This window comes from Andrographis paniculata, unplaced genomic scaffold (assembly GCF_009805555.1).
Source record: "Andrographis paniculata isolate CXL003 unplaced genomic scaffold, ASM980555v1 Contig78END, whole genome shotgun sequence".
Lineage (NCBI taxonomy): Eukaryota > Viridiplantae > Streptophyta > Magnoliopsida > Lamiales > Acanthaceae > Andrographis > Andrographis paniculata.
The window spans coordinates 3084657-3100425 of record NW_026137615.1 but is presented as its reverse complement, the minus strand read 5'-3'; the positions used below and the strand labels follow the sequence as shown (position 1 = coordinate 3100425).

Here is a 15769-nt window from a genome sequence, read left to right as displayed (position 1 = left end):
TAATAGTATTTTTAATTGTGACGGAGGAAGTACCGTATATACGGATACAGATATACATACTTAACATAAAAAAACACTTATGTGTATGTTCTTTTATCAAATTTTTTCTCTTTAAAAATATCAAATCAAATATATCTTTTTTATTTTATATATTATAATAAAAATAAATTTTACATTCAAAATATCACATCAACACCTATTTATATTACATCGTAAAATTATTTCAATTCAAATTTTTTACTATTCAAATCTCGAACTCAAAATTCAAACCCTCAAACAAACACACTTTAGTTTGAATTTAGAAATTTTGAATTAAACTTTATATTTAAATAATATTTGATGTGATATTTGTGAAATGACAAAAATATAATTTTTTTTTGAAAAATATTACTTCCTCCGTCCCAATATGATAATCTTTTTTTCATAAATAACTATATCACTATAAAACTATCCCTATTTTTTCATTATTATTACACAATTGCCACTACTTTTTACGTTAATATACTCACAAAGGCAAAAAAAGTCATTTGTCCATATTTTTTACCAACCACCAATATAATATCAATATTTTTTAAATCTCATATTCAACGTAATAAGACTATACTTTTGGGACATAGGGAGCAGTAATTAAGCTTTGGAAACTAAACCTACCTTAACTTGTGGCCTTTTGACAAGATTTGCACTATTGATTAATATTTTAAAAAAGAAAAATTAAATCTAATTTTTATTATTTTTTTTAATGTTATATTAAAAATTAATTTATATTCAAAGTATTATTACTATAATTATTTATTTATATCATATCAAATAATTATTTATATTCTAATTTTTCAAACACACTCATGTTTACCTAATTAAAGTTTGTTAGGATTCTGTGTTATTTTTAATACCTGCCGAATATTTCCTATTACGTATAATATAATTGACTATATTATAAAAACAATATCCTAATTTATAAATCCTGAATTATGATACTTCATCCGTTCACCGCCTATCTATCCATTTACTTTTTACACGTAAATTTTAGTATATTAGTATTATTTTGATATGTGGTACAATTGATATACATAAAGACTATTATACCCCTTAACATTTATGGTATTAAGTAGTGTTATTTAATAACATTTGTGTAATATTATATAAAGGGTGAGATAATTTTATATTTTAGTGGAAGATACATTTACTTAAAAAAAAAAATGAATACATTTGTGATGAACAGACTAAAATGACAAAATTGATAGATTGACGGTGGACGAATAGAGTATATATATATATATATATATAAACACAACCAAACACGCTATCATTATCTATAAAATAAATACAAATTGTTGACAATGTTTAGGGAGTTAGTCCCCTAACCATACACTTTGCTAATTGAAATTAGGTTCCATTAAATGTTATACCTAAGTATTTAGGCTATTAAGCTTTTTAAGTTTTCAATTTTATTTTTTTATTATTATTATTATTTATAATAGTGAAAAATTAAATATCTAATGTGATATTCTATCAGAGAAAACAATAATTTAAGATAATAACTTTTTTTAAAAAAAATAAAAATAAAAATTATTGTTACGAATAATATCAAAATTTTCAAATGTATCATGTCAACTCAGCAATAATTTTGTATTATTTATTTTAAAAAATATTCTTATAAATTGAAAAATTACCATTTTTCATAACAAGGTTATCATTTCCTAATTTAGTAATTATATTATCTACTTAACATAATAAATACTCGTTCAATTTAAAATATATTACACAAATGCCATTATTTTTATATTACACCGTACTAATAGGAGTATTTTTGTCTTTTTTACTACAATCCAATATAATACTAATATTAAAAAATCTGCGTCCAAAAAAACAAACGCCACCCTTTCAACAATAGAATGGAGGGAGTATTCAAAATATCTTTTGTCATTACATGTTGCTAAAATCATATATATACAATTAAAGTAAATCAAAAGCTATGGTTGACTTTATATATAATTTTTTAGTCCTTTTTTAAAAATTCTTTAGGTATCCTAATAAATTTTAGAGATCGGCCAAATGGCCCTTTAATGAAAGGCAAACAATCTTTTTTTTATTTTTTATTTTTTATTTTTTTATAAAAATATACTCCCTTCCCTTCGTTCCGCAACAAGGGTGGCGTTTACTTTTTACAAGTAGATTTTTGAATATTAGTATTATATTGGATTGTAGTAAAAAAAGACAAAAATACCCCTAATAGTATGGTGTAATATAAAAGTAATGACATTTGTATAATATATTGTAAGTTGAAAGGGTATTTATTATGTGAAGTAGGTAGTACAATTATTAAATTAGGAAATGGTAACCTTGTTTTGGGACGGACGAAAATAAAAAATGATAACCTTTCAATGGGACGGGGAGTATTATTTTTATTTACAAAACACTATTTTTAAATTACTGTTCAACTATTAATAGAAGGTTCATTCGAATTTTCCATTCAGACAAATACAAAATTTTAGTTTTTAATCCAATCAGAACTAAAATGTCTGAAATTTGTGATATAAAATCCAAATTAGAAAAGAAATCCAAAATAACATAATATATTTTTAAATCCAAATATTTGATAATTTATATTTCTTTCTAATTTTTATTTAAATATTAAATATATAAAATGATAAAATATATTAGTATATAATTATGAATTTTATACTTTTATTAAAATATTAATATATAGTAAAATATATTACTATATGTTATATTTCGGATTTCAAATTGATTTAGATTTTATTATATCAATTTAAAATTTATAAAAAAAAATTAATTCAAACAAATTTGAAAATACGAACAAAATTTTAAACTTTGATTCGATTCGGATCGAAGTTCTAATGTCAGATATTTTGCTCAACCCTATACTACAATGTATCACACAATTTGTTAGGGTAGGGATATTGAATGTACTTTGTTTTCTTATATAAAAATAATTTTAAATATGATATTTTATATGAAAAATAAATGTTAATAATTAGTGAGATTAAAATAAGTATAAAAAATAAAAATATTTTGATTTTTAATTGAAAGATATTTTTAATTTGAAACAGACAAAAATAAAAAAAATACATATTTTTTACTTGAACGGAAAAAAATAAATATTTTTCTACATGAGATATATATGGGATAAATAGTACTCGCTCGTTCCATTATATGGGACAAAAGGTATATAATTAGAGATAAAATGCAAATTAACACCCAAACAACAATTTTACTACATCCGACACCTCATAAAATAATACTCCCTCCGTCTCAGATACCGTGTCTGCTACACTGTAGACACAGTATTTTAGGAGGGGTGTAATGAGTAGATAATTAAGAATGTATTAGTGAAAATAATTATCCTATAATATAATTAATTATAAATTAAGATTAAGATAACTAATTGGTTTAATTAAAATTAAAAAAGAAAAAAATTTAAAAATTTAAAATGAGATTAAAGTGTGTAATCATCCAAAAAAAGAAAGTGACATGGTATGTGGGACGGACAGAAACGACAACGTGGACATGATATTTGAGACAGAGGGAATAGTTTATTTTCACATGAGATATAAGAAAATATTTAATTTTAATAATAGTTGGTAGTACTTTTTGTATGAAAAAAAATATTAGACTTGTGTTTAAATTTAAATTAATAATATCGATATAAATACATGTAAGATTGAAAATATTTGTAATGTGCATTATAAGAAATTATCAATTTTGTAACGAAATTTTTTCGTTTCTAAATTCACTTTTTCTGTTACTAATGATACTAGAGACGGAATTAAAGATGAAATTATACTATTTTTTTTTTTTTTTTTTTTTTGTAGTGGTGTTATCAAAGGTGTATACTTATTAGAAAGGAAAATATATATCTTGTGTGTGAACGATCAAAATAAAAAAAAATAGTTAGCTTTCACGTGAACGAATGTAATATATTTATGATTGCAACTATATTTTTATATTTTCTCCATCCGTCAAATTTATTTTTAATTTTTTTTTTTAAGTTTGTCCATTAAATTTATCCTATTACTAATTTTGGCAAATTCAACAAATCAACATTTAATTATTACCCTTAATTCAACACTTATTTACAACAAATACCACTAACTTTACTACATTATCTCTTCATTTACTTTATTTTTTAACTAAATTTTTAAAAATACCATCAACTACCTATCACTTTTTCAATGAAATATTTATTTTTTCTTAATTTCCGTGCCGAGCCCAAATGAGTTAATTTGAATGGACGGAGAGAGTACTATTTAGCGAATTTTTTTCTAAAATATTACATATGTTAATTATTTTCATTGAAACTATTACATCATGTTACATACTTATTCTTTATTCATTTATTATTATTATTATTATTAATTTTTAAAATTTTACAAAACTAGGGTCTGTTTAGTTTTGACTTGAAATTTAATTTTATTTATTTATTTGCAAATTAATTTAAATAGTATTTTTTAATGTAATTATTTATAAAAATAATAGTATTCCATTCCTGTAATTTATATATATTTTAGTTTGATATAAAAAACAAACATACCCAAAACATTTCTAAAAAATATCTAAACATGCAAATTTCACTAGGAAATAAAATATATTTGAGTAAAAGGCATCTTTATAGGGAAAAAAAAAAATTAAAAATAGAAGAAATAAAGTATGTTTGGTCGTGATCTCTATTTGAAATTACCGTTATTTATTTTGTATGACTTTTAGTAAAAATATATAATTTTTTTAAAAAATATATTAAATTAAGATATTATTTAAATAAATATTCAAATATTATTTGTATCTTAAATGACATATTTATCATCAACACCTCATATATATGTACTTCGAAAATAGTGTGTTATATAATATTCCCTTCGTCCCGTAACTAGATATCTATTTGTTTTTTGCACGTATGTAGTAAAAATAAAGTATAAATGACTAAAATAACCTTATTAGTATATGTGCTATAAAAGTAATGACATTTGTGTAATATATTGTAAGTTGTAAGGGTATTTGTAATGTTACGTAGATAGTACATTTAATGAATACTTTGTTACGAGACAGACCAAAATAGAAAAATAGATACTTTGTTATGGAATAGAGGAACTACAAACTTATTCATTCATTATTTGAGTACATAGATATTAACTAAATTTTAGATACAAATATGTGTGATTTTAAAGTCGGGTTTATGATTTTGAATAATAAAATTAATTTTCAGTATAATATAAAAAATAAAAATTTAATTTAACAGAAAAATTAGTAAATAATAAAGTACGATTTGGAAACTCGCAAACATATCGAACATAATATCATATCATTTATATCTTCATTTAATTTTAGGGTGGCTAATTAACAAAATACATCTATATGCTACTTATACTATTCGAAGCTCTATTTATACTATTTCAAGATCATTATTGATAAATTAATTAGAAAATTTTATTTATTTGTAATTTGGTGTGCTACGACATTTTATATGAATAATAGTAATTGAAAAAATAAATAAATTGTGTATAATATATTAAGTACAAGATAAGTATATAATGTACTTTTTTTTTTTTTGTAGAAAATAAAGTATTACATATACATAGTGAAATATTATGATTTCAAATAAAAATTAATATTTTTATTTTATATAATTTTCAATAAAAATATATATTTTTTCTCTTACAAACTATAATATCAAAATACTATTTAAATAAAAATTCAAATCAAACGCTTATTTCAAATTAATTTCAACTAGCAATGTGAAATGTCTTATAACTTCAATCTTTATTATTTCAAAATAGTCATATACTTCATTGGATTGTGTTTAATGCACATATAGGTATTATTGGAATTTAAAAAATAAAATGAAAATGAAACTTCCTATGTAAATAGTAAAAAATCTGGTATATTAATATTGGGTAGACAACTTATCCGTACAGGTAAAGAATCCTACAAAAAAAAAAAAAAAAAAAAAATACTACAAATGCAAATACTGCAATAATAATGTGTGTATTTATATAAATATATATTATCCCTCCGTCTCCGAACTATAGTCTTGGTTGTATTGAACACGAAATTTAAGAAATATTGATATTATATTCATAGTGGATAAAAAGTATATATAAAAGACATTTTTGCCCTTGGAGTGTATTAGTGTAAAAGGTAGTGCAATTGTGTAATAATAATGAAATAGCAATGGTAGTTTTATAGTGATATGATTATTTATGAAAATAAGACTATTGTTTTGAGACGGACAAAAATAGTAAACAAGATTATTATATTAGGACGAAAGAAGTATTTTTATTTTTATTTTTTTCAGTTTCTTCAGATAAAACAGAAAAAGAAAAAAAATGGATACAAATGAAATATTTAGAGAAAAAGTTAATAAAACTACATAAAACTTAATATTATTTATTTAAAAAATTGAAAAAGAACAGAAGTATAATAAATAAATAAAATTACAAAAATTTTAGTATTAATTTTCTACACTAAAAAGTAAAAAATTGGTGGGTAAATTAATACAAAATGCATAAACATTTAAAATTATTTTTAAAGAACGGACACGTGCCTTGCTCGCGAATGTTAAGGAACGAAAACAAAAATTTATAATTATGTTCGATTTGACTCGTTAATAGTTATATAATGTGGACCCTTTTGTGATTTGATCAAATTAGCATGATTTCGATTTGATTCAATTATCATATATATATATATACTAATAAAAGTAAATAATATATGCTTCTATACAACACAATTTATGTTGTGTTATAACAGAGTATATATTATATTATAACACAACATATATATATATTATGTTATATATAATATATTAGTGTGTAACATCTGCTATGTACGAGTTACTTTTAATATTAAATTATATGTTGATTTAATATATTTTTTGTTTGAATTTTTTTTTTTGTGATTTTTTTTCAAATCAAAATATTTAATATATAAACATAATATACACAACTAAAAAAATATCACAATATAATATTCGAAATTATAATATTTTTTCAGAAAAAAAATACATGCATTTTGGCAATCTTTTTTTTCATATTTTTTATTTTTTTCTACACAATGGCATGGATATTAGAATTATCAGTATAAACTAAAAAAATATATAACAATAAGAATAATAAAATCAATATAATATGATAGTAAATTTATGCATAATTAAGTTTAGAATTTTAAAAATTAAACAAAAATAAATTTATTGTAAGAATTTCATTATATATTAATTAAAAAATGTAATCCACTTGTAAGAGTACGATGAATGATAATAAATTATATTCACAAATAAAAAGTGAAAGAGATACAATAAACTTTAACTTGATAAATATTTCAGGATAAATTAGAAAAAAAAAAATTCACGGGTCAACACCAAAGAAAAAAAATCTATTATGATCAAATTGTATATAAGAGCTATGTAAGAGTGCATGTAAACATGTCATGATCATGAAAATTAAAGAAAAATAAAAATAAAAATAAAAAAATCCTAAAAATAGATCACGTTCCGTAAAATTTTAATCAAATTACAATAATCTGATCGCATATTCCACAGTTGGATTGAAAGAACAATGAATCACGAACATTAACTAAATTTTCAGCTTGATCTGATATATAGTTATAGAAGCGGAAATCAATATTTTTGCAAACTTATACAGTCTTGAGCGAAAATTACTTTCACAGGTTTTGGTTTGACTATATTATAAAACAAACCCTAATTTTATCTGTATTTATTTTCTCTAACACATTTATATTTGACTATAGCAACAACATATATTAATTTTATCCAAAATAATTTTCTTTAAAAAAATAAAACTTTACAAATTTTATATAATACATGATACGATACGATATGCTACTATTGTCTATCTTTATTATATATTTTAATCGGGTCAATCCGCCACCTTACTATAAATATATGCATTTCAAAGGTAATTATACACATCACCACCGGAGATGGATCAAACTTTCACCGGCGCCGCCGCCGCCGTCGAAACCCCGATTTCTGACGAACTTTCGCCGTTGGTCGGGGCGCTAAAAGCCTCGGCCAACCGAAACTCCGTCCCATTCCACTTCCCCGGCCACAAGCGCGGCCAGGCCGCCCCGCCGGAGCTGGCCGGCCTAATCGGAAACGAGGTGTTCCGCCACGACGCCACCGAATTGCCGGATCTCGACACGTTTTTCGCGCCGAAGGGGCCGTTGCTCAAAGCCCGGAAACTGGCAGCCGAGCTGTTCGGAGCGAAGGAGACGTGGTTCTTGGTCGGCGGCACCAGCTGCGGCGTCCAGGCCGCGATCATGGCCACTTGCTCCCCCGGCGACACCATCGTCTTGCCGCGGAATGCACACGTTTCCGCCACCACCGGAATCATCTTTTCCGGCGCATTGCCGGCGTACATTGTCCCGGAACATAACTGTGAATGGGACGTCGCCGCCGGCGTGACGCCGTTACAGGTATGTATTGTTCCGTTTGAAAATTTTGACGATAAATTGTGTTTAGTTGTAGGTTTTACTCGTGATTTTTATTATTCATTAATTTTTATTTTTTTTTAATGAAACATCGAATTAAATATTTATATTTTTAATTTTTATAAAAATTACTATTAAACTTTCAAAATATTACATTGATGCTTATTTATATAATTTGTGATGTCATTTTAATTTTAATTTAGGCTTAAATTATTATTAAATTGTATAAAAAATCTAAAATTAAGTACAATAGAAGCATATCGCAATTTTTTGATATTATTTTTATTTGATGTTTTTTAAAATTATTATTTTTCTTTATTTATATATAAATTTTGATTTTTTTTACCTCTCTAAATATAATTTATAAAAACATATCTAACGAAAAATAAAATTAAAAATATAATAAATCTATTAATTCAGAATGATACTATTTGATTATATCAGCATATTACATAAAATCATACATCATATAATTTTGCATACATAGATATTCTATGATAGTATTATAATACTATGTTAATTACCTTTATATTATATGTTGATTCGATCAAACAGTCAATCAGCACTGGATCCGCAACCTATTATTGAACATAAAATAAGAGAGCATTTACATATATATATATATATATAATAAGCCTCGGGTTTGCTTTAAGTTATATTTTAGTCACATTTGTATTATTCGAAATGAAAATTTTGATTTAAATAATATTTTTATATTTATATTTAGAACCATATAGACTTAAAAGTGGTAATTTATGTTCGAAACATAAACCAAAAATACCCAAAATAAACTTTGAATAAATATTGAATTATTGAAAAAGAAAAAACGTTCTGTTTAAACTCTATTCAATATACATATAATCAATGCAAAAGGTGAACTCGGCCATCGAAGAATCAATGGTGAAAGGGCGAAAGGTGGCGGCGGTGTTCATGACGTCGCCAACATACCACGGCGTGTGTAGCAATGTCGCCGACATTGCGAGGGTGTGTCATTCACACGGAATAATTTTGATCGTGGACGAGGCTCACGGCGCTCACTTCAAGTTCCATCCCGATATGCCGATGACGGCTCTCGACCAGGGGGCCGACATCTCTATACAGTCCACACATAAAGTTTTAGGTTCCTTCTCTCAATCATCGATGCTCCACATTGCTGGAAACATCGTCGACAGGTAATACTATTATACTATTTGCATTACATAATCTTCTTAATTTTTATTTTAGTATGATTTTTTAAAACGATATATTATTTGCGAGTGTGATTTTAGTCTAATTTTACTATACAATATTTCATCTCATAAAATATTCCATTCAAACTGCAATTTTTAAAAAAAAAATAATAAATCAAACTCTAAAAGAAGGTATATAAATTCATTCATTTTTTCTTACTCTATATTTGAAATAATTTTTTCTTTTGTTTTTTCTAAACATTTCACGCTGATCTCTTTAATTAGGAATAGAATATTTTAGATACTATAGATTAGTAAGTTATTAATAATAAATTATAATTTTATTTTATTATTTTTATATGAGAAGTGTTGTTGTATTTTGAATATTTTTAACATTATATATCAATAAAAAATATATAATATGGATCTCATTTTATAAATAATAAAATTCTATATAATATAAATAAATAACTTAAAACTAAGTTTATAAAAAAAAAAATTTGAATAGTTTTAAATATAGATTAAAATATTTGTTTATTGAGGGGAAATATGTAAATAAAAGGGTTTTGAGTTGGTTTTAGACGTAAGAAGTTAAAAATTTAATTAAATTGATTTATATTTGTTAAATATATTTAAAATCAATAAATTTATTGAAAATAGAAAAATTATGTATTTTTATATGATAGAAAAAAAAAAAAAAAAAGTTATCTGTGGCAGACGGAACGGAGGAATATTTATTTACATCACTATTATTATATCAATTTTCTTTAAAAAAAAAAAAAAAAAAAGTCTTCTATATAAAAATATCCACCAACTACCATTTAGATATAATATTTTTTAAAAGTCCACATCAATTATAAATATATACTTTCAAATTTAAATTATAAAATAATAAATAATTGTTTTATATAATATATATATATATATATTTTCCTTAATCGACAGGGAAAGACTACACAAATGTATACACATCCTTCAATCGACGAGCCCCAACTGGCTCCTATTAGCGTCGCTCGACGCCTCCCGGCACCAACTCAGCGCCAATCGGGACACCCTCTTTAGCGAACCGCTATTTCTCGCCAACACCACTAAATCATCCCTCGCTAAAATTCCCGGAATTACCATACTCGACTTGTCGGCATTTCCCGGAAACTTCCCGGCAATCGACCCACTAAGGATCACCGTCGGCGTATGGCAACTCGGCCTATCGGGATTCCAAGCCAACAAAATCCTTGACAACGAGCTCGGCATCATTCCCGAGCTCGTGGGCACAAAATCTGTCACCCTGGCATTCAGCCAGGGGACAGTTAGACATCACGTCGACAAATTGGTGAAAGGAATTAAATATTTATCGATTCGATTTTCGGGATTGGCCCGGCCGGCACGGGTTTTAGCCAATCCGATGGCGGCGGCGTTCGGTAATACGGTGATGGTATTGAGCCCGAGAGAGGCGTTTTTTGCGATGAAGACGAAGATGAAGTTTGAAAATTGCCCGGGAAAAATTTGCGGGGAATTTGTGTGCCCGCATCCTCCGGGAATACCCGTGTTGGTCCCCGGAGAACTGATAACTAAAAAAGCTTTGGAATATTTACGAGAGATTATTGACAATGGTGGGTATGTTATGGGCACTGCTGATCCTATGCTTTCTTCCATCGTTGTCTGCATAATAAATAATAAAATTTAAAATTTAAATTTGATGTTTTTGAGGTGAAAAAAATAAAATTGGGCGGGTAATTTTTAGCGTCGAAAGGAAAGATGTTTTACCGCCGTATTGAATGCATATGTTTTTTGTCTGATTTTTGTACCGTGTAATGTGGAATAAAGTTTTTCTGAAGGGATAAAAGTAGTGATTTTTTTTTTTTTTTATCTACTGTTCAAATTTTAATAAATATACTCATTGTGTTCCACATAATTTGTCTAACTCTTTTTATTTCGGTATGTTCTGGATAATTTATCATTTTTTTTAGAAATATAATGACATTTCAAAATTTATAATTTACAAATTTTTTATTAGTTAAAATATTTAATTATCTTAATCTTAATTTATAATTATTCTTGTTATATTATAATTATTTTTATTAATATATTTTTTAATTATTTACTTTGGACCTAGAAAATATATAATAGTAAATACAACCATTAATTTAAATAAAAACAAACACTAGAAAATACAAAAAAAAAAGAGTGGATAAGGGTTTGTTTAGTTATGTCATTTTGAATGTTTCGAAAATAGTAATTGAATATCATATTTTAAAAATAAAATAGATTTGTTGAACTAATAATTTAAATGAAAATTTGGTATTGAATTTAATATTTATAGTGCTATTGAGCAAATTTAAAAATACAAATAAAATAGAAAAAAATAAAATAATAATCATAATAATAATATAAATTGATATGAAATATAAAAAATTGTAGATAATATAAAATATTGAATGGTAGTATATTAATTTTTTTTGAAGAAATAGTATTAGAATTGTTTTTTTTAAAAAAACAAAAACAAACATTGTTTTGCTCTAAGTGTTGGCTCTGAATTTTTCTGGACCGAATGGGCCTGATGTATTTGGGCTGAAATTGTATAGGCCCAAATATATCGGGCCGGCCCATTAGAATCTATTCTGTGGATATGTTTATATACATAGGATTTAGATTAGAGCCCAAATGTTGTTCAAATATTTCGTTAGAGATTATTATATTTTTGGAAATTAATTTTGATCTGATTTTTTTTTTTTTGTATAAAGAAATGCGATAATTGTAATGATTAAAAAAAAAAAAAAGAGTTTGGTGGTGTATAAGTAAAATTCCAAATTTAATATATATATATAACAGTCAAACAATAATATATACTTTTATTTAATACAATACATATTGTGTTAAATAAAAATATATATGTGTGATATATTGATACATTTATATTATATTAATATAATTTATGTATTATTTGTCTTTATACTATGTATTGTCGTATGTACTACTATTGAGTTTTATATTTTAGTACAGTAAATGTCATATAAGTTTATTGGAGTATATATAATTATAGAGGATAAACTGTTTTTTTAGTCCTGTAACTGTACCTCCTTATCATTTTAGTTCCGTAAATGGAGTCTCTCGCAAATTAGTCCCATAAGTGAAAATTTTTCGCTATTTTAGTTCTCCGGCGCCGGAGACGCCCCCGTGGCTCACCGGAGGTGACGTGTCCGCCAGGTCAGCGATAGGTAGCGCTGACCTGGCGGACACGTGGATTTTTTTTTATTTTTTTAAAACTTATTTTTAATTTATTTTTAATTTTGTAATTTGATTTAATTTTTTAAAAAAAATTTGAAAAAAAATAAATAAATCCACATGTCCGCCAAGTGTCGCTGACCTGGTGGGACACCTGGCGTACACGTCACCTCCGGCGAGTCACGCGGGCGTCTCCAGCGTCGGAGGACTAAAACAACGAAAATTTTTCACTTATTGGACTAGTTTGCGACAGGCTCCACTTACGGGACTAAAATGATAAAGGGGTCCAGTTACGGGACTAAAAAAACAGTTTACTCTAATTATAAATATAAAATATTGCAATTTAATATTTTAGTAATAAAAAGGATTAATTGATACAACAATATGTATTAAAATTTATGAGAATGGTTAGATTGTTTATTAGGACTAATCAGCGACATGTTAATTAGTCTATTTTATAGATTTTACAAACATGTTATAAATACGAACATATTTTTTTAAATTTAATAGATCAAGAGTATATATTATAGGATAATATTATTTCGACAAATAGATGTAAAATTTGAATTAAGTTAATAATTAAATTAGTGTCACATCAACTATATCTAAAATGAGCTATTTAGATGGTCAATCAAAAATGATAAATTAATACTCCTTTCTCCGTCCCAATACAACAGTCTTGTTTATTATTTTTGTCTGTTCCAAAACAATAGTCTCATTTCCATATATAATCATATCACTATAAAACTACTCTTACTTTTTCATTATTTTTACACAATTGTCACTATTTTTTACACTAATACATTCATAAGGGCAAAAAAGTCTTTTGCCTTTACTTTTTATCTACTACTAATATAATATTAATATTCTTAAAATTTCGTGTCAAATAGAATCCAAACTATAATTTTGAGACGAAAGAAGTATATTAAAGTGAAATGGATAGACTACTATCTTTATTCGTTAATAATAGATACATTTTTTTATTTAAAATCTTTTTATTTATCATTTAGCTTAAAAGTAACAAAATATCTCTTTCAATATATTTTTAATTATTATAATAAAATGATATTTTAATCCTTACACGGTTACTACTGTACGGACACAGTAATACACAACAATTATCCATTGTGTATGTGATGAGGATATTTCTTTCAAACAATTTCATTTCTAACACACATCACGTGCTATTACTACACAAACAAACCAAAAATTGGATAGTAATAATAATAATAATAATAATAATAATAATATTAAATTGGATAGTAATAATAATAATAATAAATAATAATATTATTTATTATTATTATTATTATTATTATTATTGAGAGAGAGAGAGAGAGAGCCTTTCACGTCTCAATGGGTCTGTATCATAATTTTGAGAATTTTTTAAAATTATTCTATAATATTATTTAAACGAAGTAAAGAGAATGTAAGTGTAAATATTATATATATATATATAATAAAATTTAAGATATCTATAAAAATTTATCTATTTATACGCGCAAACGGGGTATGCGAAACTTGCACATGCATATACCGTAAATGAGGATTTGAGATTTAGTCTAGACTCTGATACCTTGTCGCATGCAGAATAATTGTCTCAGCTAAAAGCTCAAGTTATTAAGATATGATATAATTTATTTATTTATCCACAAACGGGAGTCCTCGGATAAACTTATTTAAATTTAAAGAATAACTATTTTTATCACTATGTAAATAATAAAATTTTGTATAATACAAATATATTTGTAAAATAATTAAAATTATTATATAAGAAAAAAAATGTGACATCCCAGTCGACAAGCCACACAATCTTAAATTATTTTAAAGCAAACATGATTAATTTCAGAATTCATTCAGTAAAACTTTCGAAAAAAATACAAGTAATTTATTCAATTTATTTAATCAATATTTAATTTGAGATAACTTAGCACTGACTCATCCATGTACAAGAGTTACCTAATACTAGTCCAACTCAAATATTGAAGGTCATTTTGATTTATCTCATCCAATAATTTTTCAACATTTTTTAAACTATTTTTTCACATATATTAGAAAATAAAAAATAATTTATTTTAAAATCTATAATTTTATGTTCAAACTTATTTATTTCTTTTTTTTTTTTTTTATTTACCCTTATTCAATTGAATAATAAAAAACACATGTTAAGCAGGAGGTGGAGAATTTAGATAAGGCTGAGTGTAAGGGTACACATAACGTTAAAATGTACCTATTACATCGCATGTGCAGCTTTCATTCAAATTACGTACAGCCTGTCTGTATGTACTAATATTACATCTCTATCTATATCAATATATACATATTTTTATTATTTTTTTTTATTATTTTTTTTTTTTAAGGCGTCACGGTACTGATATATACAGTAGTTCATCTGTCCACTAAAAATAGTTTATTTGAGTCCGACAAAAAATTAAAAAAAATAATATTTTATTGAAATTAAAAATAAAAATAAATAAAAAGAAAATGTAATAAAATTAGTTATATTTGTTGTAAATAAATGTGGAATAAAGGGTAATAATTAAACGTTCTTGTCTTTACCAAAATTAGTAATGTGATAAATTTAACGGACTAACTAAAAAAAAGAAAGAGAGAATAAATTTGGCTGACGGATGAAGTAGTTGGGAATTGTTTCTTTTAGGGTGTGTTTGTTTGGGGAATTGGATTTTAATTCCACTATTCATTCCATTTTTTTCCTCCAAAAACATCAAATTAAATATTTATTTTTATTTTTTATATTACACTAAAAATCAATTTTACATTCAAAACATCACATCAACACGTATTTATATTACATCATACAACTATTCAAATTTAAAAATTTTACTATTGAAATCCCAATTCAAAATTCAAACCCCTGAACAAACACACCCTAATTTGATTTGGAAAATTTTTTA

At 25.0% G+C, this 15769-nt stretch overlaps 1 protein-coding gene across 1 annotated transcript; it reads left to right on the top strand.

Moving 5' to 3' along the window:
* The first annotated feature begins 3174 nt into the window (after positions 1–3174).
* On the top strand, positions 3175–11316 carry LOC127239580 (uncharacterized). The gene is made up of 5 exons (XM_051257792.1): positions 3175–3186; positions 5276–5347; positions 7954–8448; positions 9337–9635; positions 10578–11316. Exons 1-5 carry the CDS (start codon positions 3175–3177, stop codon positions 11314–11316), a joined length of 1617 nt encoding a protein of 538 aa, XP_051113749.1.
* The last annotated feature ends 4453 nt before the right edge of the window (positions 11317–15769 follow it).

Bases quoted from the DNA above. Each gene is read 5' to 3' on its own strand.
- LOC127239580 (XM_051257792.1), top strand. The intron at 5,348-7,953 runs GCTAATTAACAA...TCACCACCGGAG, and splicing joins CTTCATTTAATTTTAGGGTG to ATGGATCAAACTTTCACCGG. The intron at 8,449-9,336 runs GTATGTATTGTT...TCAATGCAAAAG, and splicing joins CCGGCGTGACGCCGTTACAG to GTGAACTCGGCCATCGAAGA.